This window comes from Drosophila hydei, unplaced genomic scaffold (assembly GCF_003285905.1).
Source record: "Drosophila hydei strain 15085-1641.00,03,60 unplaced genomic scaffold, DhydRS2 tig00008114-arrow-pilon, whole genome shotgun sequence".
Taxonomy (NCBI): domain Eukaryota; kingdom Metazoa; phylum Arthropoda; class Insecta; order Diptera; family Drosophilidae; genus Drosophila; species Drosophila hydei.
In genome coordinates, this window is record NW_022045827.1 from 5,896,136 (window position 1) to 5,923,222 (window position 27,087).

The 27,087-nt window shown below is 38.9% G+C and overlaps 2 protein-coding genes across 2 annotated transcripts in view; both read right to left on the bottom strand.

The window, feature by feature from the left end:
• Positions 1-27,087, bottom strand: part of LOC111600556 — a 168,253-nt gene that overhangs the window by 59,465 nt on the left and 81,701 nt on the right. The window contains exons 3-8 of the mRNA XM_030224463.1: positions 21,810-21,878; positions 14,679-16,013; positions 6,351-7,560; positions 3,962-4,060; positions 3,558-3,684; positions 3,379-3,475 (exon numbers count right to left, since the gene is read on the bottom strand). Of these exons, the coding sequence (XP_030080323.1) occupies positions 3,379-3,475; positions 3,558-3,684; positions 3,962-4,060; positions 6,351-7,560; positions 14,679-15,356 (2,211 nt within the window). The 5' untranslated portion in view covers positions 15,357-16,013; positions 21,810-21,878. The remainder of the gene's footprint in view (positions 1-3,378; positions 3,476-3,557; positions 3,685-3,961; positions 4,061-6,350; positions 7,561-14,678; positions 16,014-21,809; positions 21,879-27,087) is intronic.
• Positions 11,722-12,646, bottom strand: LOC111600560 (caltractin). Its single transcript, XM_023316711.2, has one exon. It carries the CDS (start codon positions 12,551-12,553, stop codon positions 11,999-12,001), a length of 555 nt encoding a protein of 184 aa, XP_023172479.1. The 5' UTR covers positions 12,554-12,646; the 3' UTR covers positions 11,722-11,998.

Here is a 27,087-nt window from a genome sequence, read left to right on the forward strand (position 1 = left end):
TTTTGGTTTGGTTTGACGCCCGGCTAACAGGTAACAGCTAACAGGTAATTGCAGTTTGCGGTGCAATATTGCAAAACTTGGCAGCGGCAGTAAATGTGAAAGGCAACAAGCTGAAAAGCTGCAATCAAATACCCTGTAATAAGTGGGAGTAGCGGTTCGTTTGGAATATGCACAAAACTTTTCCAGAAGCTTGCAGAGCGCATTGAAGCTTGGCTGATGGATTGAGTGAGGTTAACTGAAAGCTTGCAATACACAAAGAAGAAATTTAATTAACTTGAAGCTATTAAGCTTGAGTGGAAGTAAGCGGTGGAAAGTCTGATAATCATTCAACATGTTGCTTGCATTTAGAGTATGCTGCAAACTGTTAAAGAAGCTTTCAAATTCAGTAAAGTTTTGATGAAGGATTGAATGTAATCAAATAAAGACTTAAATTAGACAAAAAAAATGGAAAATTTTGAAGTAACTCTTTAAGCTTAAATGCTTACTTACACTGAAGCTTAAAAGCTTAAAGCTTGAATGAACATAAGCATTAGAGAATGTTATAAGAAAGCTCCAATAAGCTTTAATAGTGAATGAAGTGAATTAAAAATGTAATGAAGCAACTTGACCAACTTGAAGAAACTCTTTAAGCTTCTAAGCTTGAGTGAAACTGAGCATTGGAGAGCTGAATAATAATTGCTCACATTGATTTTGTTAAGCGTATAAAGAGAGTGGCTAAATAAGCTTCAAATTCACTTAAAGCTTTGCGAAAAGCTGTAATGAAATCAATCAAACAATTGAAGTAACTTTTCATGCAAATGAATATTAAAAATTAATCTGATTGAAAGTTATCTGAAAGTTGTAAGCTTTAATTTGTGATGAGCTTTTTAAGCGCATAGATAGTAGCCCCTACCTACCCATCACCTTTTTGTCAGTTCATCAAAGCTAAATTAAACAATTGACACTGAAAAGCAAAAGTTTTAGTTAATATTTCATCGTCTATTATTGAATCAAGTACTTCGCAACTGCCCATTGGAAACACAATCTAATTAATAAATATTATTTCCATACTCCCAAGTAGGCATCCTCTTAACAGCTATCGTTTAGAGGGTATAATTATGCTGCACTCAATTTAATTACGTTGGCAAATGGCGTGACTCTGACTCGTTGGCGGGAATTGCTCACTGGCTTTTATGGGGCCACAAGTCGATGCTTATTAAAACTTCACACTTTCAAGCATTCGTGCCACGCCTCCGCGCAAATGGGCGCTGTTTTAGTTAACTGCTCCCAGGCGTCATTATTGCCATACTTATTGGTATTTGCAACTAGTTGGCAAGCAGGTAGCGAAAGCTGAAGGCAGAAAGCTGAAAACTTCTAGATTCTCATGTTCGATGAGTGAGGCAACAATTTCCAAGTCCGGGGGTAGCTAATTGAACTTGTTGACGATGGCGGCAAATTGTTGCCGCAAGACGCCATCCGCCATTCGCCTGCTTTCAGCTTTCAGCTTTCAGCTTTCGCCTTTCACTTTGCATTTTCAAAATGCATAAAGACACACTCACACCCACACACATAGAGCATGTGTGCGTAAGTGTTTCGTTAATTGATGTCAAGTGCGATTTCAAGTGTGCGAGAAACTCACGTTACTTATTTTCCTTTCTGTGGCATACGCTTAGGAAATGAGCTGGCAATAAAGAACATTAAATGCAATTTAGTTGGGATTTCCCTTCTGACTGCTTCCGTTTGAAAGGCCTAATTGATTTCGTTGCAAAAAAGTTATTTACAAGTATGCAGCAAATTTTGAGCTTTAAAATAAAAAAAATTTAATTTTTAAAAATGAAACGTGAACGTGAGTACATTTATATGTGATATAGAAACTAGAGACAGTTATATATGATATAGAAACTAGCAGCTGATTAAGAAAAGGCTTCAGACTGCCAGTTTACACAACTATGTTGAAACTTGGGTTTGTTGCATTTCCTTTGCTGCTTCGAACTGAACTGAAAATGTCAGTTAAATATATATGAAATAGTGATAATGTATTAGAATATGGTTTATTCTCTTGACAAGTCTTTGTATCGTCTATATTTGCCATACTTACCTTAGATACCGACCACTGCCTGGGCACACTCTCCACGAGCTCGACTTTCACACTAATTGAACCATGCCATAATTCACTGATGGTGCATGAACTGACACACACATTTTCATGAGCTCTCCTGTTGTCACTCAATGATGCAGCCACGACACTTTCTACACTTTCACTCACTCTCAGCAGAGCAACCTCTAGCAGGCAGCAGTGCAGTAAAGTTCAAGAGAGTAGCATGGGCAAGCGGATGCCACACGTCTAATTCTACTACATAATATCATGCTCCAACTAATGTTTTATATTATATCTGTTAAATAGCTCTAAAAAATTCTGTGCAATTCAATAAATGATTAAGCCAAACACTCGATTCAATAAATATATATAGAGACTTTGACTTTGGTAATTTATAAAGAGAGCAATATAAATTACCAAAGTCAAAGTCTCTATAAATAGTAAACCAACTTAAGCTGAAACAAAGCTGTGTTACTTTGCCATAGCAGCCAGCTACATTAAGCTGCTACTACGCTCAAGGCTAAACAGGCTTGTCGCCCTTGGCATTAACATCAAGTAAGCCATTTAAAAAAAAAATTATGACGTACAAAATTGAGCTTACGGAATCAATAATGACCAATTAGAAGCTACGTTCTAAATAGCAGCTAAAGGCCGTTGCATGGCAAAAATAATGAACGCATCAGCAGCAGCAAAGGCAACGAAGCCTGGCCAGGGCAGAAGCTGTTGCTGAAGCGCTGCTTCAGGTGAATAGTGGTCCATAATTAATATTTCACTTTTTTCCTCTCTGAGACGTGCAAAGCAAAGTCAGGAGCAAAGATAGCTTCAGACTACTGCAAAGGTTGCCGGGACAACGACTAAGCGGCAATTAGAAAAAAAAATTGTGAAAATGATTGAAAGACAAGTGAAACTAAGCAACAGAAACTACGCGACTGTGTAATACTCTGCTTGAAATGGAGAAAGAAAAAAAGAAAAGAAAAAGTCATAAAATTTGCAGCTATGAGGAAACAGAGTTGTTAGAGAAGATCTTAAGTAAGAGCTGTCGGAGCAATGTAGAGCCATAGAAAGTATAACAGTATAACAGTTTCTCTAGGGTATTTCTAAAGTCGGCTCAATATTCTTGATTCAGTGCTCGCTGGCAATTGAAAAAATTGAAAATTCCTTAAGTGCCTGACAAGCCAGGCAGCGAACCTATGCGGCCCACTGTCGAGCTGTGTTTGATAAGTTAGCTGGCCAATTAACGCTTAAAGACAGCGAGGCAGGAGCTAAGGCGGGCATATATTTAGCAGGCACTGTGCACTTACCTGCGCTGATATGCGTCCCTTCTTCAGACGCGTTAGATCCGTGTGGCTCCAGTGGCTGCGCGCCCAGGGCGCCACGTTGCGCAAGTCCTCATCAAAGCTGTAAAGAAAAATTGAAAGAAAAATTAAGAAGACGTTCACTTAAAAATATACAAAATTAATTGCATTTGCGCATTGCTTACTTGAAGTCGTTGAGCCTGTTGTGCAGGAACTTGCGTATATTCCAGGGTAAATCATTATGCCCATCGATTAAAGGCACTTGATCCAAGAGCTGTACGGCAACGCGCAAACGCTCCTCAAAGGGCGCACCTGCCGGGGCAAAGAAGAGAGCAAGAGAAATGGAGAAATGGAGAAGGTAAAAATGGAGTGTGTGACTCATAAAACCAAGTTAGCAGCAGCTACTAACTAACTTGAACGCATTAACACGGCACACACGCACAAAGACAACGCACGCATACAGTCTCGGCGGCTGCATGGCGTCTCTTGACACTTTGAGCTTTGGCTACGTGTCGTATGCGTTATGGTAATTGATTTATTGTCCGGTATCTGAAAGCTGAAAACAGTCTACACAGTCCACACTACTCACTTGCAGCCACACGTAGCGCCAGGGGCACTGCCACACTGGCAGCGCCAATTATCAAGAGTATCGAGCTGACTGCCAGCCAATGCTTGGCCGCATCGAAGCCTGGCCAATGTTACGTATACGCAACGTATTGCCAGTAAGCAGGAGCAGCACCAGCATCAGCATTCATGATGATGACCAGGGACAGCGATTCATGATGTTGTTGTTGTTGATATTCATGTTGTTGTTGTTGTTGTTATTGGTAGTTCAATGCCAAGTCGTTTGTAGTGCCGTAGAGAACAACAGCGTCGTTGTCGTCGTCGTCATTGTTGTTGGTTGTTTTGTGTTGCATTTTGTGTGTGTGCAAATTGCCGTGACAGTGGCATTGATTACACCAACAACAACAAGTTGTTGCAGTTGTTTTTATTTTGCCATCCCATCGTGCAGTGATAGAGCAGCAGCAGTAGAAGAAAGTATAATAAGGAGATATGGTTAGTTAAACGTTTAAAATTGAATTGCTTAGTTGGTTTTGCTTGACAAAAGACGAACCATTTCTTGATAACTGACTGAACTGAGTCAAGCATGAAATAACACGAGGGCGACCCTGTGTGTATGTGTGTGTGTGTGTGCTTACAACTGAGTTATTAGCTCTATTATAATACAATTCGAGAGACTCAATGAGTTATTATGTCGCATTAATAAAGTAAGTATAAATTGTGTAAAGGCAATTGCTTAAGCTGCTTATGTGTCGCAGTTAAAAAGAATGAAGTAAATTATGGAAAATGTTAATTATTTAAGTCTATGTCTGACTCCTTGTTCACGGAACTTGAATGAAACTTGACTTTTATCCGCCAGGCAAACTTGTGATTACTCAGTTTTATAGCAAGAGCATAAGCAACAAAGAGTTATATGTCAAGAGTGCTTGTTAAAGTTGAAGTTGTGGAAGTTAAAGGTTTTCCGTATAGTAACAGCTGCTAAGCTTAACGACATGTGTGGGATTGATTTTATATTAAATATACCGATACTGACTGAACATGATATAGAAGGCCACCTAATATTGGCAGGAAACTACCTCTGCATAAGAAGCAATCGAGTATAGATACATGAGAATAACATTTGTGCCCTAGGCAATAGAGATAATGAGGATTGTTTTTAGATATGAGGAATGTTTCTGAATGAAATTGAAAGAAAGGAAACGCTCTACTCAGTTGAGAAACATTGGCTTTAGCTCACACGAAGTCACTCTTCAAAGATACCCAGAACTCATCAAGATTTGCTATAGCTTAAACACTGATTTATGCTAATGATGGAGCTGTAGAAATAGTAAAAATATATTCCCCTTTTGTATACCTAAAGATATGATATCAAGCCTGACTTAACAAATACAAAAACCTCTACAAACAACGCTAATAAAAATAAAAAAAATCTTATATTCCAACTATATTTTGTGTCTCCATTTCAATTTTCCTTATTTGCATTCAGATATTGTCAACAAATTTAGAGAATTTTCATAACAAACCTGAAATAAAAACTAACTAAATGTGAATCAGAATTTTGCTTAAGGCTGCTCGACATCGAATCGATTTTAATTGCAAGCCAAATTTGATTATGCAATTGAGTCGTTTGATCAGAGCATCAGCAACGGCAGCAGCTAAGCAAATAATGTCAAGTGAGGCGTAAAACTAGCTCAGTTTTTGCATGTTAAGCAATCCGCTTGATTATGGAAAGAGCTCGACACTGGCAGGGACTCGCTGGCTGGACCTGACTCCAAAGTGAATTACCGATAAGCAAGTTGCAAATGGAAAGCATGTGCGGCAGTTGTCAGACAAATGCTGCCTTTGCTGCGGCTGCTGTTAAAGTGGTCAGAGTAGTGGTGGGCGGCGTTGCAGGCATCAGCGATTTGCATAAATTTAACATGACAGGACATCGTACGCTACGCAGTTTTTGGTGGGCGCCGGGCACCGAACTAACGAGCTGCAGCACTAGACCCAGCAAGTGGGCCACGCCTGCATCGCTCGCGCTGCCTTTGGAGAGTGATGTGCGCTTGATGAGCGGGACAAAGTCACGCGGGCATTGGCAACGTTTAACATTAAGCGTCCATGTTACATGGGACGCAATCAAACGGCTAACGACTAAATAGAATTGTGTGCGCCTCCCAGAGGGGGCAGGCGATGCTGGCCCAGACAAGTGCAATGCCAGGTAACAACAAGCCAGGGCTGCGCACACACAGCGAACTAGTTCATAGAGCAACTATACTTGAGGGCATGAAATTGAGTGCAGCAGCTGCCATGATTGACTTGATTAGTAAACCATCACTGATTGGATCCATAATTTGGCAGGTGGCATATCTAGTATATATTTTCGAGAAAAGTAAACAAAATGCGCTGAGAAATAAGTCAATTTGTGAACTTACGAAAGGAGTTTGTGCCCGAACTGGATGAGCCGCGACTGGGGCACTGTCGATGCTTCCATGGCATGATGCTCGTGACGCTCGAGTGCAGTTGATGATGTTTCTGTGGCGTGGCCGGAATGCCGCCACTTGCGCCAACGGCCGCATGATGCAGCAACGAATGCGCCACATCGTGTGCATGATAATGATGCGAATGACCATGTGGATGATTGTGTGGATGTGGATGTGGATGGGCATGGGATGGCAAATGTGACTGCGAGTCGCGCTCTTTGAGTATGCCAGTGCTGTTGGCGCTGTCGAAGGAGTTCATTGTGAAATTGGAGGAGGCCAGCGCCGATGATTGTTGCATTTTCTGATACGGCACACGGCTGCCGCCATCGATGTCGACCAAATTGCCAAAGCTGCGACTATTCATTGGCAGCGTCCAGTCCATGCTGCTGGTGTGAAATATGTGTGCTGCTGGCTCCGTCAGTTGCTGTAGAACGCCCAGGTTCTGCTTGGAGTCTGATTGTTGTGGCTGTTGTTGCTGCTGCTGCTGGTTGATCGGAAAGTTGAGCAACGATTGCGAGAAGCAGCGACAACGCTGCTGCTGAAAGTGAGCCAATTGCTGCTGCTGATGCTGCTTCTGCAGGTAGCGGCTATAGTGGGCTAAGTGTCGTGCATAGTCGCTGCTTGGCCCGATTGTATTGTATTTGCTTGGCGCGGCAGCAACAGTTGCTGTTGCTGCGGTTGCTGCTCCGGCAGCTGCTGGCACAAAACATAAACTGGGATCAGATTTTTGTGAATGCGGCGTAAAGATGTTGTCCTCCTCGTGTGCGGCAAAGGGCGGGTGCTTGGGCTTGTGCGACTTCTTAAGGCTGTGGGCGTGGCTGTTGCCATTGCACAGATCCGGCTTGACATTTATATTGCTGTTGGCGCTGCTGTTGCTGTTGCCGCTGTTGGCGCACTTCAGCAATGTGGCCGCACAATCATCGAGCGCCGTCTTGGTGCAATCCTCAAGCAGATCGCTGCTGCACAGCTGGGCCATGCCCAAAGCCAAATTGTTGTTGCTCTTGTTGACAGCTAGCGGCAACAGTTGCTGATGCTGCTGCTGTTGTTGCTGCAGCTGCTGCAGCAGACGCAGGCTGCGCATGCTGCCATTGCGCTTGAGCGCAGGCGGCGGCGGCACGGGCGGTATGATGTCCACATCCGACAAGCTGGGCGTGTCGCTTAGCTGCAAAGCAGAAGTAGAAGAAGAAGAAGAACAAGACGTTAAATAAATTGAAAATTTACAGCTGTCACAAAAGCGGAAATTGCATTAAATCAATCGACATGGAAAACTTCCGGCCAAGTGCAAAGAGCCAAGACTTAGCCGTGTGCTTAAGACACGCTTTACTAAACGATTTCACTGGCATTTGGCTTGAATATAAATTATATAACAATATTAATATCAGATATATACATAAGGAAATGTTTGCACTAAACACAAATTTATTGTGCTTTAACCCTTTAGCTTTTAGCTAATCAAATTTGGTGTTCGCTCCATAATCGAGCTCCTCAAAGTTCTAGTTTCCGCTCCGTATGGTACCCGCTTAATCAATATTAACGTATATTGATGTTCAAAGAGTTTTCAATATATATTTGTCTGCCACACTCTAGCGAATTGCTGAAAATGTATAGAACGAGATTTTTTGAGGGCAGCACAAGCGTTTTGCAGCTGCCCGACGGCTACATGAAATTTAATTATGCCATAGACAGTGAGTCACACACACACTCACACATACACGCCAGGGCGTGCGAAAAGAGCAAGCAAAAAGGTTTATTTGAGTGAAAGGGAAACTCCTCCATAGCCCGACTCCTCCATATTGCCCAGCTTCCAGTTGGCCATCTAAGTGCGCAGTGCGTTGTGTTGGTGTCCTAATTGAATTTGTTACGGTCAGGTCATGGCGTCATCAGCATCATCATCATCGTCATCATCATCATCATCATTATTATTATTATTATCGTTGAGCATGAAACACCGACGCTCCGGGGATTTGAAATTGAATTCAGTTACGGGAAATACATTTGCATTGATTTGCTTTTTATTTTTATACGTCTGGCCGAAATGAAACGCATTGACATTAATAAAAATTTCCTTTGAATTTTGATTGCTTTATGTTGGGCCTACGACTCGTCCGCCTCCCTCCCCACTCGGCAAGCCGCCCACCAATCTGATTGTCCCCTAGCTTGTTATTGTTGTCGCCTGTCGTGTTCCTGTTGATTATTTTTATTATTTACTTAGTCTTGTCCTGCCGGTCGCCCACGCCTGTCCCAGCTCAGCCCAGTTCAGTGCGGCTCACGAACGAGCATGTCCGCTGCTTAAGTGGAAATTGAAAATTTTCATATTTTCATTACACGACGCTGGTAATTTCCTACGCCTGTCGTCGGCAAGCGAAAAAACTTAAATAATTTATGCAAATATTCTGCGGTGGCATCTCCTGCATATTTTGCCTGTCCAACGGGCTGACCAAATTTTTGGTTGACGCCACGCGCTGATTTTATGATCTTCAATTTTTTTATGCTTCTCGAAAAGTTTCTTATAGCCAATTAAGGCAAAAAGAAAGGTTTTTTCTTGAATATGGAATATATAAATATTTAGTAAGGTGTTAGGTTCTGCAAAGATGCGACTTAATTTTTAATATAGTATTTTCATATGCATGGCGTTAGGCAAATATTAATAAGCGAGTTTTAGAAGTTTACATCGATAGACAGACAGAATTTTTGCTGTCTGTTAAGGTCAGACTTATCAAGAATATATACAAGAATATTTTATAAATATATTCAACAGAAATGCCTCTTATATTCATGAAGAATTATTAAGAAAATATATTTATAAATATAAACATATTCCACAGAAATGCAACAATTTCCACACATTCCACTTGTTCTAATACCTGCTAATATCTTCATAAATTTAAATGAGAATCTCACACAAGTGCAATAATTTGTTGTTCTTATATTAATTAGTCAACAACTAATACAAATTCTAGCGCCATACAACTCTTTTGCTGCTGTTGTTGTTGTTTATTGTACATAAGTTTTTCAAGCTGTTCCCAGTGGCGCTGGCGACCTCAACTTTTCAAAGTATGTTTACTAATTAAAGGCTGAGAGACGGAGCTGTGCAGGTCCCAGGCATCATAAATATGCTTGCATATGCACTTTGAACTTCTTTCGCATCTTGCGCTTCTCACTGATTTGTGCTCGCTGCTGCTGCTGCTGCTGCTGCTGTTGTTGCTGCTTTCGCTTCAAGTAGAAGCCATTCTAGCATGCATATGCATATGCATAACTCCCCCTGGGTATGCTGGTTAACTGCGCCCCAAAGTATGCAACATTATGCTGCATGCTGTATATGCTTATTTGGCGTTTATGCCACAAATTGGACGCCATGTTTATGACGATGAGCGAAAGAAGATGCGGCAGGCGGGGTAAGGGGCAGAGCTTGGCTGTGAGTGGCACCGCAGGACTTGGCTAACCGCAGCTAGCTGCTTTTTTGAGCATTAAATTGCTTGATATATCGTTGCATAACTATACGTATATATATATATATATATATATATATATATATATGTGGGTATATCTGTTATTTTACACTCGCGACTTTTAGCTTAGCTTTCTCTTTTGCTGACTTTCTGCGTGCGCTTTTCTTCTTTTGAATTATGCGCGTCTTTGTCTCGCCTTAAATTTCATAATGCACATTTTATAATCATTTTTCGTCTACTTTGCTGCAATTTTGTGCAATTTTTTACCATAATTTATGTAAGTATGTGTGTGTGTGTGTGTGAGCATTCATCATTGTTCTTTTTTTCAGCTTCTCTTCAAGTTTCTCGCTACAGTTACGAACATTTTTGCAGCTCAGCTTTGCGAATATGCTCTGTGTGGGTGTGTGTCTGTGTGTGTGTGTGAGTTTGTTTGGTGTAATGTTGAGTTATGGCAGTTTTGTAGTTTGCGCCAAACTTTTTTTCATGCTCCGCTTTCGTAGCTGTTGCTCAGCGCAGATCCTTTTACATTTTAGTAGTTTTTTCCTTTTTATGCGAATTTTCTTTGGGTTTTAGGGACTGGGCAGCGTGTTCCTCTGCCCGGGTATTTAGTTAAATGTTCGTAAAATTGAGTGTTGCTTCTATATATATACAATTTTTTTTGCTTTAATCGATTTGCCAAAAGCAATAAGCAAGACGAAAACTTTTATAAATGCACAAGTTTGTTTTAGTTTTATTTCAATATTTATTTTCCTTTTTCGGAATGCTATCAAAGCTGAACTCGTAATTACCCGACAGCCTCTTAGCTTTACGACTCTATCAACGGATATTTGGAGATTTTATTTTTGTTTTCACTGGCTCCTGGTCAGAGTACGTAATTATTTGCAATAACTTTGTTTAAGACACGCTCATAAGTAGGCAATAAAAAGGTTGGTTTTTATTGCGCATACGCCATGTGGTGCGGGTGTTAATTGAAGCCGTTAAGATTTTGTATAAGCTCTGCAAATTCAAATACGAAAATGACTTATCAAAAAGAATATATCGGATATATAGATATCCTCTTTAGCTACTCATTGGAGAGAACCAGAGAGTTTGTTTAAAGTGCGAATGAGTCTTTAGAGCTTGAATTTATACTTAATTTATTGGACAGTTTTTTTTCACTTTCATTTCCAGTTGAGTCTTAATTTATCGACCCAGCGCTGGCTTAAATATGTACTCAATTGTCTGATTGATTTATTAAGACAGAGTTCACTGTTCAGTGGGTTAAGTGCTCGGCAGGCAGGCGGCGTTAGTTGACTGAATTGTCACATAAATTGCGTATACGCCGCTTGGCCTGGCCTCGCCTCGAAATAAGCAAAAGCCGTCTGATGAATTTAATGCCGCTGGCTTGACTTGCACTCTGAAGTCAAACTGGATCACTAAATGGCGCTAAATGCAAAGCATAGCGTAAATAAAAAGTTAAACGATGCTAGTAAATAACGAGTATGTTTGCCCGGCCAGAATCCGGCTGGCATGCACCCACGCATGCCGCCAAATTGTTGCCGCAATTTGTTGCAACAACTCGGCAAAGTGGAGCAGCTGCTGCTGACACACAGACTCACACAACCCCTGCCGCCCGGAGCTACAGCAAACGCATACATCAAATGTGTCAAAGAGATTTGTTATGCATGACAGCGGTCGGCACCGAACAAAAATAAGGACAACTAAACACGGGCATATCTAGCTATAAAGCAGAGCTGTGCGAGATAATGCGAGCCATTCTTTTTTTTATATGTAATTGGAGTTCCGCCGTGCTAATTGTGACAAATGGCAGCCAGTGGCACAGGCCGGCCTATTGGAATTTAAATAGATAAAAATGAGAAACAGGAACAAAAATATACTGGAAGCCACCTGGAAACGTTTCCTTTCAGAGTGCTTTATTAAACCGAAGCATATCCAAACTTCTTCAATAAGTCTTCTGTGATGTAAGAAAGTTAACAAATCTCCTGCCTGACATACATACAAATATAAAAAATATATACATATATATATATATATACATATATATATATTAATATATATATATATTTATTCGATTAGTCGAATAAGCGCATTCCCCGTGCCGCGCCTGCTTTGTGTGTTTGTTTGTGTGTGTGTGTGTGCTTGGTCTGAGAACTAAATCAAATTAGTTTTCTTCACCATATTCAAGTACTCTTCGCGCGACACCTCGCCACTGCCGCTTAAGTCTGCCTCATCGATCATTTCCTGCAGCTCCTCGTCTGTCAGCTTCTCGCCCAGCTCGGTGGCGACACGTTTCAGGTTGTTGAACGAGATAAAGCCGGTGCGATCGTCATCGAAGAAGGAGAACGCCTTTAACAAGTCCTGCATGGCATCTTTGGCCGACATTTTCAAGCGCATCAAGTGTAGGAAATCATTGAACGCTATCTTTCCTGTCTTATCTTTGTCGATCTCATCCATCATATTTTTGATCTCCTCCTTGTTGGGCTCAAAGCCCAACGCTCGAATGGCCACGCGCAGCTCCTTCACCTCGATGAAGCCGGTGCACTCCGTGTCGAATAAATCGAATGCCTTCTTGATGTCCTGCTTCTGCTCAAGCGACAGGTCAAAGGAAGGCAACATACGCTTGCCTTTCGCTTTGCGGGTCCTCATCATACCCGATCCCGACTGGATGGTGGCCGCCGAGACGGTGCTGCTCAGATTCAAATCCATCTTAAAGTTCTTCGCCTTTGCTCTACCCAATGTTAAACTATGATTTTTATTTCAATTTTATTTTATAATTATATTTATTTTTTTGTTGCTTATTGATAAATATTTTATTTTTATTTAATTTTTTTCGTTTAACTGTGTAAATGTCTACAATCCTGGCCATAGGAGAACTGAATACATTCTGCTTAGAAATGTGTATATCCGATAAGCTATTTGACTCCAACTGCCAGTCGCCGTGGCATGCTGAGTTTGAATTGGTTTCAGAGAATATTTTGAAAAAATATATTTTAATACTAAAAGTTTCAACAAATTTGAACCTTAGTTAAAAATGAAGCAAAAGCTTTGGTCTTACAACTTCTATTTCTCTTAAGTCAGCATCTGCTTAGCCAAATCCAAAGCTTCGACAAATTCTGACCACTGTTTTTGTCGCTAATTCCACAAGAAAAACATGAAGAAGTTTTTCATATCTCCGTCGTTCCAAGTCCAAATTTGTCCGGCGCCGGACATGAGGCAGCTTTAAAGTCTAAATTCATAGGAAAGTCACTTTAAGGCGTGGCCAGTCGCTTTTGTTGGCTTTTGAACTTCCAGGAAGTTGGGCTTATCCGCCCCGGCAGCTGACAAACTTTTTCGACATGTTATTAACAGCAAATCATCTTTAAAATTTTGTTAACATTAAAAACGTACTTCTTTTTGCTTTAAAGACACTTTTCAATTTATACACAATATTTTGGATATTTATATTAATATAAAGTTTGCTTGTTATTTAATTAGTTTTGTATCATATTATTTTATTATGAGTAATATTTCTTTTAATATTGTTTTCATTATTATAACTAAGGCAAAATGGCCAAATGAGAGTTATGGGATTTGGAGAGCCTAAATTGTGCTCGATTAAGAGCCAAGAAAAAACAGCGCTGAGACTTTTAGTAAATAGTTAGATATTAGAGATTTATATTTATATATATATTATTTATATATGATTTGATATAAATTATAGCTTTGAGTGTGTCTACATAAGATGGGGAGAGCGTCGAAGTCAGTATAGATTTTGATAAGAAAAAAGGTTGATATAAGAAAGTAATATTTAACTAGCTTAAATAATTATTGTAATAAAACTGGAGAACTGGAGACTATAATAAAATAAATCTGCTAAGACAAAGATGCCTGGAGAGGTGTCTATGACGATGTCATAGGCAGAGGAAGTAAAACTTGGAGGCAGGAAAACTAAGTATAGAATGTGGCTTAATGCTCTGTTTCGAGCTCTAGGAAACCCTAGCAGAGAAAAGATTCTGTTAAGCTGACTTAGTTAATAGAGTCCGACACACCATTCAGAGTGACCATCTGACGTTACATAAAACAGTTTCAAATACCTTATATAAGGTGTAAATTATTATCTGAATTATTATTATTTTAACTTGTCATTAATGTTGTTAGTTTATTATTTTATTATTCTCATGACTTTACCAAAAGTCTGCAGATTTTTTATCTTCTTGACTTGATTTTCTTAAAGTTTCTCATTATATTTAAACTTATGCAAAACCATTTAAGTGTTACATATGAAACAATCCGAAAACTAAATAAGTTTGTATTCAGCTGGAGCCACGATTAATGCCTGATTCAGAGCATTTCTATTTCATTTTTATTTGAGAGCTCAGCTCGTCTGGAACTATGCTTGCGAGTAGCTTTAGCAACAATTTATTCATAATCTATTATGAATATTTAACAAAGTGCTTGCTCAATCTGTGCAGTTATGTACAGTGTCGTGCCACCGAATGTTGCATACTGTATTAAACGATGGCACAGTTATGTATTTGGACAGCAAGCAAGGTGGCAGTTGGCAGGTGCTAGGTGCTATGTGTGTCATGTGCCATGTGCCATATGCCATGTGCCAGCTGCCCAAATGTCAGTCAAAGTTCTTGTTGTTGTTGTGGTAAGTACGTGCCGCGAATTGTTTGCCTATCAAATTTGCCTGCAACAGGCCGCACAGACATACATATATATATATATATATATATTTATATATATAAATATATATTGAGTGGGGCTCTCAGCTAGACACGCGCAGCACGTGCCTGGCACTCATGCTGCTCATGATTCCAATTACATAAACATAAGCATTTGCGCTTACCTGCGACTCGCCAGTGCCCTGACTTCCGCTCGCTCCCATGCCACCTCCTATGGAAGTCAGTGATAATTTACGATTACGTTCGCGCTCCAGTCTCATGAGTATCTGTGCGTTCTGCTCACAGGTGTAGGTGTGCGTCTTGCGGCGTCGCTCCAAGCTGTACTCGTACAGCGGACGCGCTGCATCCGGCTGCAGTTGCGCCTCATCGCCGGCATCGCAGCTGCAGAGCGACTGATTACTGCGGCCCTTGCCCCGCTTCAGCGAACCACGATGCGAACTGCTGATGGAGGCGCCACGTTCGCTCACATAATCCGAGAAGGTGACCACATTGTGATTGCCGTTCATATTGTTGTTGGCCTCGTAGGCGTTAGCCGGCCTCAGAGCTGGCCCAACAGGTGCCACGCCCGATTTTCGTTTGGAAGGTGAGACATAGTAAATGTCATGCTCATCGAACTCTATGTTGCGATGCTGCTGCTGTTGTTGTTGCTGCTGCTGGTGCAGCGCTGTGGTGGCAGTGGCTGTGCTGCTGCTAGTGGTGCTGGCCACGCTGTTGCCGCCGCTGCTCAAGCTGCAGCCGGCCAAATCAGCCAGCGAGTGCTGCAGCAGCATTGGATGTGGCACACGTTCGCCGCGCAGCGAATGCTGCTTGTGCAGTGATTCCAGGCGTCGCAGCTCCGTCATCTCAATGCGACACGCTCTCTCACTCTCAATATCAATATCTATCGCTCGTGCTCTTAGTTACGCTTTGCTCTCTCGCTCTCTCTCTCTCTCTGTCTCACTCCGTTGCTATTCTAGCTTGCTGCTGCTCATCTTGGGGCTTATTGTCATCACTTGGCTGTGCTTAGCTGCCTGAGTCATGTTATATTCATGGCCCACTCACTCGCATTAGCATAACACTTTGTCTGCCTTCACAAAGATACATATATATATATATTTATATGTATAAAGATATATGTATATGTGCCAGTGTGTATATATTTTTTTGGCAGATTTTTTAATTTTAAATGTGCCTGCAGGGCTGGCAGCTAGCTAAGCCGGCTAACGATTTCCTTATGTCAATATAGCAAATTTTCAATCGGCTTTCGCCAAACCGACCAACTGTTTCGATTGCTTGCAGCTCCGGCTAAGCCAGCTTCCAGTTACCAGCTGCTACAGCCGCTCCAGTGATGCCTTTGCTGACAGCAGTGTGTGTAGCATGCGTCTCATTGGCAGCCGCTTAGCAATTCGATTTGCCAAGGATTTTGTCTCCTTCTGCTGCTCCCTTCAATTCAATCTTTTCTTTTAGGCTGTTTGTTCTGTTAATAGACTCGTCTTTCGCACTGGCTGCGCTTCTAATAACTGCAAAGAGAGGAACAAATTGTTTTTTTTTTCTGCTTTAGAATTGAGTGGCAAAATAAATGTTTGTTGTGTTCTTTTTGGATTTTCATTGTGTGCCTTATGGCCGTACAAACGGGATCAGCGCAAGTGTGCGTAATCTCTGTGTGTGTGTGGATGAAAGTGGGTGTGTGCGGGTGGATGTATTTGTATATTTTATGTCGCTTAATTGGTTTTTGGTTACGCTTAAGCCGATAATTTGCAACGACATTAAATCTTTAGCTTTGAGTGAAGTCCTCAGATTTGAAATAAAGAAATAACGAAATAAATGAAAAACGTAATTTAATCTTTTTTTAATTAGCTGAGATGAACAAATTTATAGCTAGCATTATTATATTTCAGTCTGATATTAAATATAGCGTGGGAAAGGTACAGAAAATGAATAAAATGAAAAAACGCAAAATTTAAATACCAATATTATATAACAAATTTTAAATTTAATTTAAAAATGAGCCAAAAGATGGAATATAATTTTTTTTACCCAATTCAAAAAACTTAATGTTATTTTATTAAAGTAATAATCAAGTCCAAATTAGTTTAAAATATTTTATATATATTTTTACTTTGAAATAGTCAATATTTATTTAATTATAAATTATTTAAATTAAAAAAATTAAATATATTAATTTTGATTTTGTTAAAAATTTATCTTAAGCTTTTTTCAAAAATATATAACTATTTAAAATTAAATAAAATATTTTGAATATATTCTATTGTTCTGAAGTATCTATAAAAATGAATTAAACTATTATTTTGTTTATAATCTTTGTTCACAAGAAAAATCAACATATTTATTCAAATTTCCAACTGTTCTAAAGTTTTGGCCCAGCTTTTCTTGTGAATTGTTGTAAGTGCTATAATCGGCAAATACTTTACAAAATTGTTAACGCATACACTCACACAAACACACATATACACTTGAGTTAAACTGTTGTCAACTATTTGAGCTCCGCCCTAAAAACTTGATGCTTTGCAACACTGCAGAAGAATTAACTCATTACATGCGCTCATTAAGCTATAGCTAAAGTTGATTAAGGCCTTGAAAAAACTTTTGTACAGGAATGTCTCAGCGCCTTCCACTGGCGCATAGTGTGCGAAAGGGGGCGTGGCAGGCGGCAGAGAAGACAGACACGAGTCTGACAACTTGAAGTGCCACTCGAAATATGCCCAAGACAAAATGTTTGTTGTCGTCGGGCGGAAAGTAAAAGTTGCCGTGGCAAACTTCTTAAAAATACTTAAGAGGCGATAAATATCGTAAAGCGTATATATATATATATATATATATAAATATATACGTATATGTAGCATACACACACACACATGATATGCTTAGGGGCTGGCAAATGTTTTGACTCTTCAAACTTTTGCTCAAGTTGCCTATTTGTTACACTTCATGTTGTTTGCTTGTCGCTGTGGTTGTTCGTTGATGGGCGTTCGCCTGCCACGCCCACGCTCAATACGACAAATTTTGGTATTGTTTTCGTTGCTGCAGCCATTGCTGCTACACATTATATTTTAACGTTATTATTATGCTGCAAAAAGTTGCCAATTTTGTTACAGGCTTTAAGCAAATTCCATAAGATTCCCAACCAAACTTTACAGTCTAGGCAGCTGCCTCAATTATATATATTTGAAATTGTTTTTCTTACTACTGTTGTTCTTGTTGTTGCTTATTAAAAACTTGCTAACGTTTGTGCAAAACGCTTTGCCATCAAATGTTGCAAATGTTTGCCTCAGCAAATGGCCTCTCACTTTTTGCTTTCAAATCATGGCTAGAAAAAGTCAAAAAGTGGATGTCGGCTGTAAATGACTGCACAATGCTCTGTTTGTTATCTAGGCTATCTGGGCTTAGGCTTCAACATCTAGGCTCTACACCCTAGACGCTATGCTCTTGGATCGATGCTCTAGTCTCTGAGCTTTAGAATCCAGGCTCTAGGCTCTAGGCTCTAAGCATTCGGCTCCAGGATTCAAGATCTACGCTTCTTTCGCTATTCTCTAGACTCAGCTTGCAGTTACTTAACATTAAGCATCTTATATGAAATAACTATACACTCCGTTATATTATCAATACAGTGTATAAAAAAGCTCATGAAAATTCGCACAAAAATCACATAAATTCAGATGAATTTGTCTGTCAATCAATAAAGGTAACTGCCAAGGCACACGCGATTCTGCTGTATGCTTTCTCCAAATTAAAATAAAAATGTAAATGTATAAAACAACACTGAGAGATATCCTGTAGATAAAGTGAGATGTAATAAATAAATAAAAATTATAGACAATTTACTAGAATACAATAAAATACGTATACGAATATTAAGTAAACTGAGAATAAAGCAGCACAATTTGTAAAGTGAAAGCCTTAGAGCCCTGAAACTGATGTCAGCAAATCTTCTTACAGACTTCTCGATTCATGCTAGCCCTCCGACGTGCTACAGGGTATAAATGCTTGTGGTGCCGCTCCAGGCATCTATAATCAATAAAAAATGGCAACTGACAGCTGTTGACAGGCGCAGGCTCGAAGTCTCGAGCTGTCTCGCTTAGTCTGGCTTTGACGCGCGTACTTCTAATAATAATAAAAATACATGCTTTTTCTGCTCTCTGGTTTGGATTTTTATTTAAAAAAATCCTAAAAGCGCATAAATTTGCCAAATATAATAGAAAAAATCATAAAAAATAAATAGAAAAGAAATTGAAGTGGATCTCATATTGGAAAACTTTATGTTTCGCCTAGTTTATTGCTGCACTAATTTGGATTAATTAATTTTGGCATTGATTTTGCACAAAAGCCGGCGAAAAGTACAGTAGAGGGGTCAGGTTCAAAAGGGTTTTATGTGTCAGGTCATAAAGTCTAAGTGGGCGCAGTGAATTACAAAAGCGTCGCGTGGCGAAGAACCTTCGGCCGCCCACGCAAATGAAAATCTAATTTAGAGCAACACGCACACAAAGAAAACCCAAGCCAAAAGGAAGTGGGGGCCGTTAAGAGGGTTAGATTGCGTCGCATACACAAATGATACATGAGCTCATGGCAGCAGTAAAAGCTTCGGTTTGCCTTTCATTTGCGTTTAAAGACCCAAAAGGACTTCCGCCTGCAGCGGCCTACAAATTAACATGGCCCCAATCTGTGATTCTCCCTATGTATAGTATAGAGTCTCTGTGTGTGTGCGTGTGTGTCCCGGCGAGCGCATGAATTATGACGAAGCCAGCTGCAGACTTAATGGAAAAAGCTCCACCGTAGCCTCAGTGGGCGCTCTAGCGCACGCAAGGCGTAAATTAGAAAAAAGTAAATTTCCTATAGCATACTTATTTGGGCGCGCACGCTGCGTATGTGTAATAAGTTGTTGTACGCAACTCGCATCCCAACCCAACCGATGAAAATTGGACACGATCTCTGGCACCGGATTTGCTTAGCAACTTCTTGCTGTCTGCACGGCCCACGAAATTGCTCTTCTCTGGGCACTTTTAATTTTTGACACGTTCTGCTGGATAGCGACACAAGAAGAAAACAAAACACGTGTTCTTTGACATTGTAAAAGCAGACAAGGCGTAACAACTGGCAAATACAATACAGCACATATATAGATATATATATATATCTACGTATTCGTGTATTTTATATATATATTTTAAAATTCCAGCAAGCAGCGCGTATAATGAGTTTTCTGGTCGTAAATACATTCGCCAGCGCGACTCGCTTATATAAGTATGCGCCCATAGGTGGGCTATAAAATTTGTTTAACACCAATGCGCCGCACGCACTCACGCCAATCAAATTTATTTCATTTCATTTTATATATATATAGAAATAAAAAAAGTAAATATATATTTTCTTATGCAGTTGCGAGTTTTATGACAAAGCAGCAAATTAATGAAATTTTTGCAATAAATCATTGGGAAAACGAATAAAAACGTAGAGCCTATATGTTAAGCACACAACATATATATATCAGCCATAAATGTAAGAAATAAGAAGCAAAAAAATAAATAAAAATAAATAAAAAATTTCCAAATTAAAAACATTGTTGCAAAATGCATCCTTCAAGTGCCTTCAAAATTAATTGACTTCATTTTTATTAAAACATTTTAATTTAAAGAGAAATATCGACTGTCAGCAGCTTAAAATTTTAAAGATTTAATAAAATTTTAAAATTGATGAGTAAATGATGTAATTGCATGTAATTTCTGGGACTTTAAATATATATTTTTTTTTATTTATTTGGGTGGCTTAAGTTGGTATATGAAACGAATTTAGAGATGCAAGACTCGAAGAAAATTTCTATTTTCGTCAATTTTTAGATGATTTGAGGAAATCTAATCGTGTTTTATGCCCACTGCTGCTTACGCTCATCGCATACATTTTTCTTGAGCATATTTTCTCACTAGGGCAAGGCGCACAGATTCTCGAACTGCTCTGCTAGTATCCTGTCTGCTTTTCTTCTTTCAACCCTCGTATGCCACATAATTCAGCAATCAAACCCCAATAAGCAAAAAATCAATTTCTACAAAATTCCTTGTAAAATACCTTCAAAAATACTTTTCCACAATTTCTGGCCATAAATTTTCTAATCATTTTTTTTTTTCAAACATATTTTCAGCCGTTACACACACTTTCCAAATTCTTCTAAACGTATTTTGCCAAAACATTCTCGCACTTATTTAACCAAATAGTCAAGCATAAGCCAGGGCAGACGCCAGACACATTCCAAACTCTCTAGCCCAATCCCACGCCCGTTTCCATTGCAATTTCAATTCGTAGTCCAAAAATCCATTCGTAAGTCATATTTTGGTCTCCAAGTGCGTTGACTGCACTTTTGGTGGGCGCGCATAAAACTTTTACTATGGCCCGTGTCCAACCACCCACAATGCCGCCATGGTCACTAGGCGCCAGAGAAAATAGTGAACTGTGGAAAAGTGGAACTAGTTCTGGAATATATCCCTAAACTCGCTTTGCCTTTCTCTCTTGCTCGCTGGTAATTCCGCTTGCATCCGTTTTCTAAAAAGTTGTGACCAAATTCAAGTGGCTGGAGCCAAAGGCTTTTAGCTGACTTAACACCAGCGTGGAGGACATACACTCTAATATATTGTGCCACCTCCCGGCGACTCCCGCTCCAGCCTTTAGTAGCCTCATAAAGCTCGAGCTTAAGCATGTCGGTCCAAAAAAGGGTTTCCGGCTTTGACTTTGGCCAAAAAATTTGCACAAAAAGCGCCCACATGAAAATTGTGCGTATGAGTATGGGTGTGTGTGTGTGTCTGTGTGTGCCTGGGTGGGTGGTTGAGTGGGTCAAAAATACAAGTTAACAATGGCGCTCGTGACTTTAAATAAAGAAATAACTTGCGCATAGTTCAAGTCAAACAATGCGCGACGCAGCGCTAAGAATTTAACATGGATACGCTTTTATATATTGCTCTATGGTTACAGGGTGGGCGTTTGCCAGTAGGCGTGGCGGTTGCTTCACTAACAATGCGCGCCAGTCTTTGTACAAGTTTTGCATTTTTTTTCATATTTTTTCTTCTCTATTCCAGTCTTGTCTCAGTCTCGCTCTCTGCTGCCTTTTTTTGACAGGCAGCGCCAAAAGTTTAGCACTTAATATTTTCTTTGCTTCTTGGCTTGTGTCTTTGGCTTCTTGCGATGGCCTTATTGGCCAGAGCCGTTTAGCCCTGGCTGGCTATAAAACACTGTTGTTCCTTATCTTCATCTTTTCCCTCATCTTATTTATGGCTCCCACGCATTTTCGCTGCATTTCTGACTTATTTACGTACCTTGGACTTCCGCTACAGTTGCCTTCCGTACCACGCATTTGTTTTTTCGCCCAGCCAAAGGAAAACGCACTGCAATAGAGAAAGCATAATATATTTTTAATAAAGAGTTTTACAGTAATGGATTCTGAGTCGTCGTTTGTGTGTGTGTGATTTTCCGGTAGTTGCTTTATCAATATTATGGCAGCTGCAATTCTACATTTAAATTTCAAATACATCCGCGAGTTGAAAAAAAAAAATATTTTAAAAATGTATTTTGCTGCTTGTATAAAAAGCATAAGCTTTTCTTCAGTCTTTTTTTACACGTATTTTATATTGAAATTAAAAATTTTCTCATGTAAGTTGTATAATTTTTTTAAAATATATTTTTGGATAAAATTCTTTTTATATTAGTAAGCACATTTTTTCTAACAAGTTGTATTGAATTGATTTTTTTATTAGTTTTAGTATAGCAAAAATATGTTACATTCTTCATTTAAGTTTATATGTTGAAATGTGTTTTAATACGATTTATAACGATGTTAAATCCATTTTGATTTATTTTTAAATAAAATTATATTTAATTAATATTTCAATATATCCTATGACAAACTTTTTTATTAAAAATTTTTTTTGATTGCTTAAAAACTTTTTCCTGTGACCAACAATTTGTTTCTTTTTTAGATTTTAACGGAGTTGGACATTTTCATAATTAATTTATTATTATTTTATATTTCTATTTTAATTTAGTTGTGTACCAAATAGTTAATTATTCAAGTAATAAAATACTATTTAAGTCCAAGCCAACATAATATTGTTACTACTTTCGTAATATATCCAATTCCCTTTGCAAATAGCTTAACAAATCTTCAATTAAGCTGCATTATAATAGAAATATTTTTGGATAATTTAGCATCAAACATTACCAGATGCACATACACAAACGCATCTATACAAATGCATCGCAATGCGAGTTCAACACATTGTCATAACTAACACAAACTTATTTATCCCCGGGGTGCGATTTATATTACTTCCCCGTTAGCCATGTGGCAGTGTGCTTTGGCCCTAGTATTTTGCCCGGCCTGGTCCATTTTCTACAAATAGAGAATGCACAGTCGTTCTGTCGTAGGTTACAGCTCCAAGGTCTGCGCTGTAAATTTATCAGTGTCAAAAATAATAGCGCGCCCATTTTCGCTTTTAATAATTTCCCTCGGCAACGAGCCGAGTGCGAGCATTTGGAGCGGAAATTGCTGCTCGAGCAACGAGAAACGGCAATAGTGAAACAACTCAGTGTTTTGCTATTAGCTGCATGATAGACCATTAGATGCTCAGTAGATAATATAAATTGAAATCAGTATGTTGGCGAGAGCAGAGCTGCTAGGTTGAGAATTTCGTTTGAGAATGCGAAATTCATTCAAGATTTTTTGTAAGCTCGTTGCAGAAAATGAATTACAGTCTTTTGTGCTTATTGGAGTATAAAATATATTAATATATTAATATATTTATATAACTGCTAAGTATTTATATTAACTTAAGGCAAGCAACTTGAAAAGGAGAAAAACACATCAGATCAATATCTATTAAAAACAAATTTATATATGGCTTTCAGCCTACCCAAAATACTTGACAGTATGCATTGGGTTGTGTCTGAACTGACCATGATTTGAAAATATTCAAATTATGTTCAATTAATTTTTGTTTAATGATCTTCCATATCTGATCAATATAAATAAAACATTCAGTAAATATAAATTGAATTAACTAAAACGTTTATCGCATCATCACTTGCTACACTTGGCTATGAACAGGGTATATTAATGTCAGCCAGCGACAACATCAGTTGGGCATTAGAACAATGGTTCTGCCTTAGTGCATGCGCTGCAGGACAGAAGCACACCACATGCCACCTACACTCACACACGCACACACAGACTCTCACCCACACACTCTACACATATATGGTATATTTGTTCTTTGGTGTGCCATCTAAATAATTTTAGTTAAGACTTGGTCGCGGCGTCTGTTGTGGGGTAATGGAATTTGTGTAGCCCAATTTGGGCTAAAGGAAACACAGCTCGAAATTTCCGCTTGTCGGCCGCGCTGCTTTCGCATTTTCCACATTTTCCACATTTAATTTTCGATTTAGTATATATCATTTGTTAGCTTTGCCAGCGTCAACATCAAAAGCCATCAATTATTTAATTAATGTTGGCTGTATGCCGCGCCCCAAAATCTATTTGATATTTGTTTGATTACGTCACAAAAACTTAATTTAATTACATTATTTCTATTTTTTCATGCACATTATTTAAATGCTAGCAAATGACATTTGACAAGTGCAAATGTCATAAATAATTCCATTTACAGCTAATTGCAAAAACTTACGAAAATTCATTTTCAATTTAATTTGAGTGTGAAAAGTTCATGCTTTATGCAATGGGCTTACAAAAAAGAATTTTGTTTATTTATTCAATGATTGGACAGCTGAGCCACTTTGTGCGAAACTTTGACAAACTGTTTCACAGTTGAGAATTTTTTTAATATTTCAATTTTTTCTTTTCTATTCTGCCTACCGCAATGTCAAGTGGCTGGTCGAGAAGACTTTCCATTAGGATTTCAGTGCCCTGCAGTTGTGCACATTAAACTGAAACTTTGAACATAAATTCAGGACCTCGCACTCAGACTGTACAGACTCGCATCGATAAGATGGTCGCCTCCAAGCTGAGAGAGCGCACATAATAATAAATAAAATATGCAGCGAACTTTTTGTTCATTTCCTTTTTGCTTTCTTTAAGCTATTGACTAAATACTTTGGCAAATTCATAAATTGAGGCACATCATAATAGCATAAATATTTAGGAGATCCAAAGATGCAAAGCAACGAGAAATTACTAAGCAAAATGCCCAAGAAAATTGAGTTGAAAACTTTGGCCTCCTCGACTTGCGCATGATTTTTTTTCCTTTTTGGATTTGCTGCACGAGCTTGTCAACTTTATTGACTTGATTTTTAGCGGGCACCGAACAGAGATAGAGAGTGAGTGGGAGTATGAGACGCTTGCATACTTTGTAAATATGAACTTATTAGAAGCTAAAATAATTTGTTTTTGTCTGATCAAAAACGATGAACACTAATGGGAAATATATTTGAGCTGCCTTTCGAGTGCAGTTCAGCTAAATCCGTGCAAATTACTTATATAGAAAATATATTTTCAATCTCAGCTCTAGGAACTATGCTGCCAACGCGACGCTCAAGCCAAAACTACCCAAAATTTGTTTTTATACGGGCAAATCTGATACATAAACTCCACATATATACTCATCTTTAAAGTGACAGGGTATACACGTGCCTAAAAGCACTTGCCAGCTGCCAGTTGTTTAGCTTGGCACGCTTGCTTATTCATGAGCATTCATCAAAGCCCACTTAATGCCCCATATTGGCCAGGGCTTAAACAGTTTTGACCACAACTCCGAGACAGCACACAAAGTTAGATATTTGGTAATGTCATGTTATAATCCACATTGATATTAAATGGAGACAGATACAACTTTCTGGCATTCATATGCACAGCATTCGGCCTCGACGCTGGGCCACTGAGACAATTAGGGCGTACGTCTGGGCGTGGCGCATTGGAAAACATGTCCAGGTCGAGTGGAGTAGAGTACATTATCACACGCCCAAAAAAAAAAAGCCCATTAGACTTTAATAAGCCAATAAGTTTGCGCTCAGGTGCCTCACGTCCTGATCTCGTCCTTGCTGCCATTCAAAAGGCACTGCATTAATATTTATGCGCGTATTACGCTTGATTGTGGCATAGACCCGTCGTAGCCGAGCCCCGTTGGTAGGCCAGGCCATGCGTGCGTTATAAATAAAATTAAATGTATCAGTTAAGCTGAATTTGGTTCGAAGCAAGAAGGCGAAGGCGTCGATAAGTCGACTCGGCCAGCGGCTAATGAGATTCCACTCCTTGGACTGGTTCTTAGCGGGTTAATGATGCGTCCGTTAGCATTTAATGTGCTGATGTACTTTACAGCGATGTGATTATCCTCGGAATGTGAGAGTGGTGCCCTGGGTGGCTGTGTGTGGTTGTGGGGCAGGTGCCGCAGTTCAAACTTCACGCCCTGCCCATGTGATTTGTGGTTATTATCAAGAAAATTGTTTGCCAAACTTTGAAGCATTGTGCTTATCTACAGCAGAATAAACATACCATTAAATATTGCCTAGCTGGAATATTAGATATGTGTGCATACATATATATGTTTATGTGTATATAAATGTATATATAGTAGATGCTTTGTTCGAACATGTCGAAGGTCTAGCTTGAAGTTAGGTTAGTCATACGATTGATAGCTTCAGATTGTTTCTTGTCTTGGCAAAAGAAGATGGAAGCTCAGATACTTAGTTGATATATTAAATATATAGGAAACTGAAAGCTCAGTCTTAACAGTATACTTTTATATTGATAATATAAAAAATCAGTTTAGATATGAGTTCATGTATTAGCAAGGTCTGTTCGTGACATAATGAGCATATTAAGTAATATATTAAGTTAAGTATTATATAAAGGTTTAAAGCAATTGTCAACTGAAGTTCAGTTGCCCACATTTAGCTACAGCTCAGGCTGAATTATTTTCTTAAAAGTCTTAAACTATACAACAGCTTAACATATCCAGCTCTGTCGTTGGGTTAAAGGGCAGAATATACTGAGGCTTAAGTTTATTTAGAAAGCAGATATAAGAAGAGTTATAATAATAATAATAATAATATGATATATTCTTTAAATTCTGGTATTGTACTTAATTATGCATAGTATGAAGAGTTGTCGTTTACAATTTTGTTCGAGTTTCAAAATGCAGCTCAATTGCAGCAACTGCTGTTAATAACTTTCTTCACTAAGCACTGCTAGAGTCTTAGCTTCTTCCTTCTTTGCAGTTGTCAGTCTCTTAACAAATGTCGAAACCAGTTTTATTTACAGAACACATTCCCTAATGCCTCACATGACAATCGATGTCCATCAGCTGCAGTTTTCATAATGTGAAAGTGCAGAGCTTGCCACAAATTGTGCTTTGACATGTTTAAATATAAAATGCTTACAGTTTATAGAAATGTCATAAACAGAATTTTAGAGGGAAAAAAGAGTTTAAATACAAGAAGTTATATAACTTAAACTTATGCTTCAGCATACATGTATTCGACACACAATTCTTACGCTTTTTTGCTAAGCTCTTCTTCAACCCCATATTAAATACAAATATTAAGCTCTTCTCTCTAGCGATCCCAAATTGAAGTATTTAGCAGTCA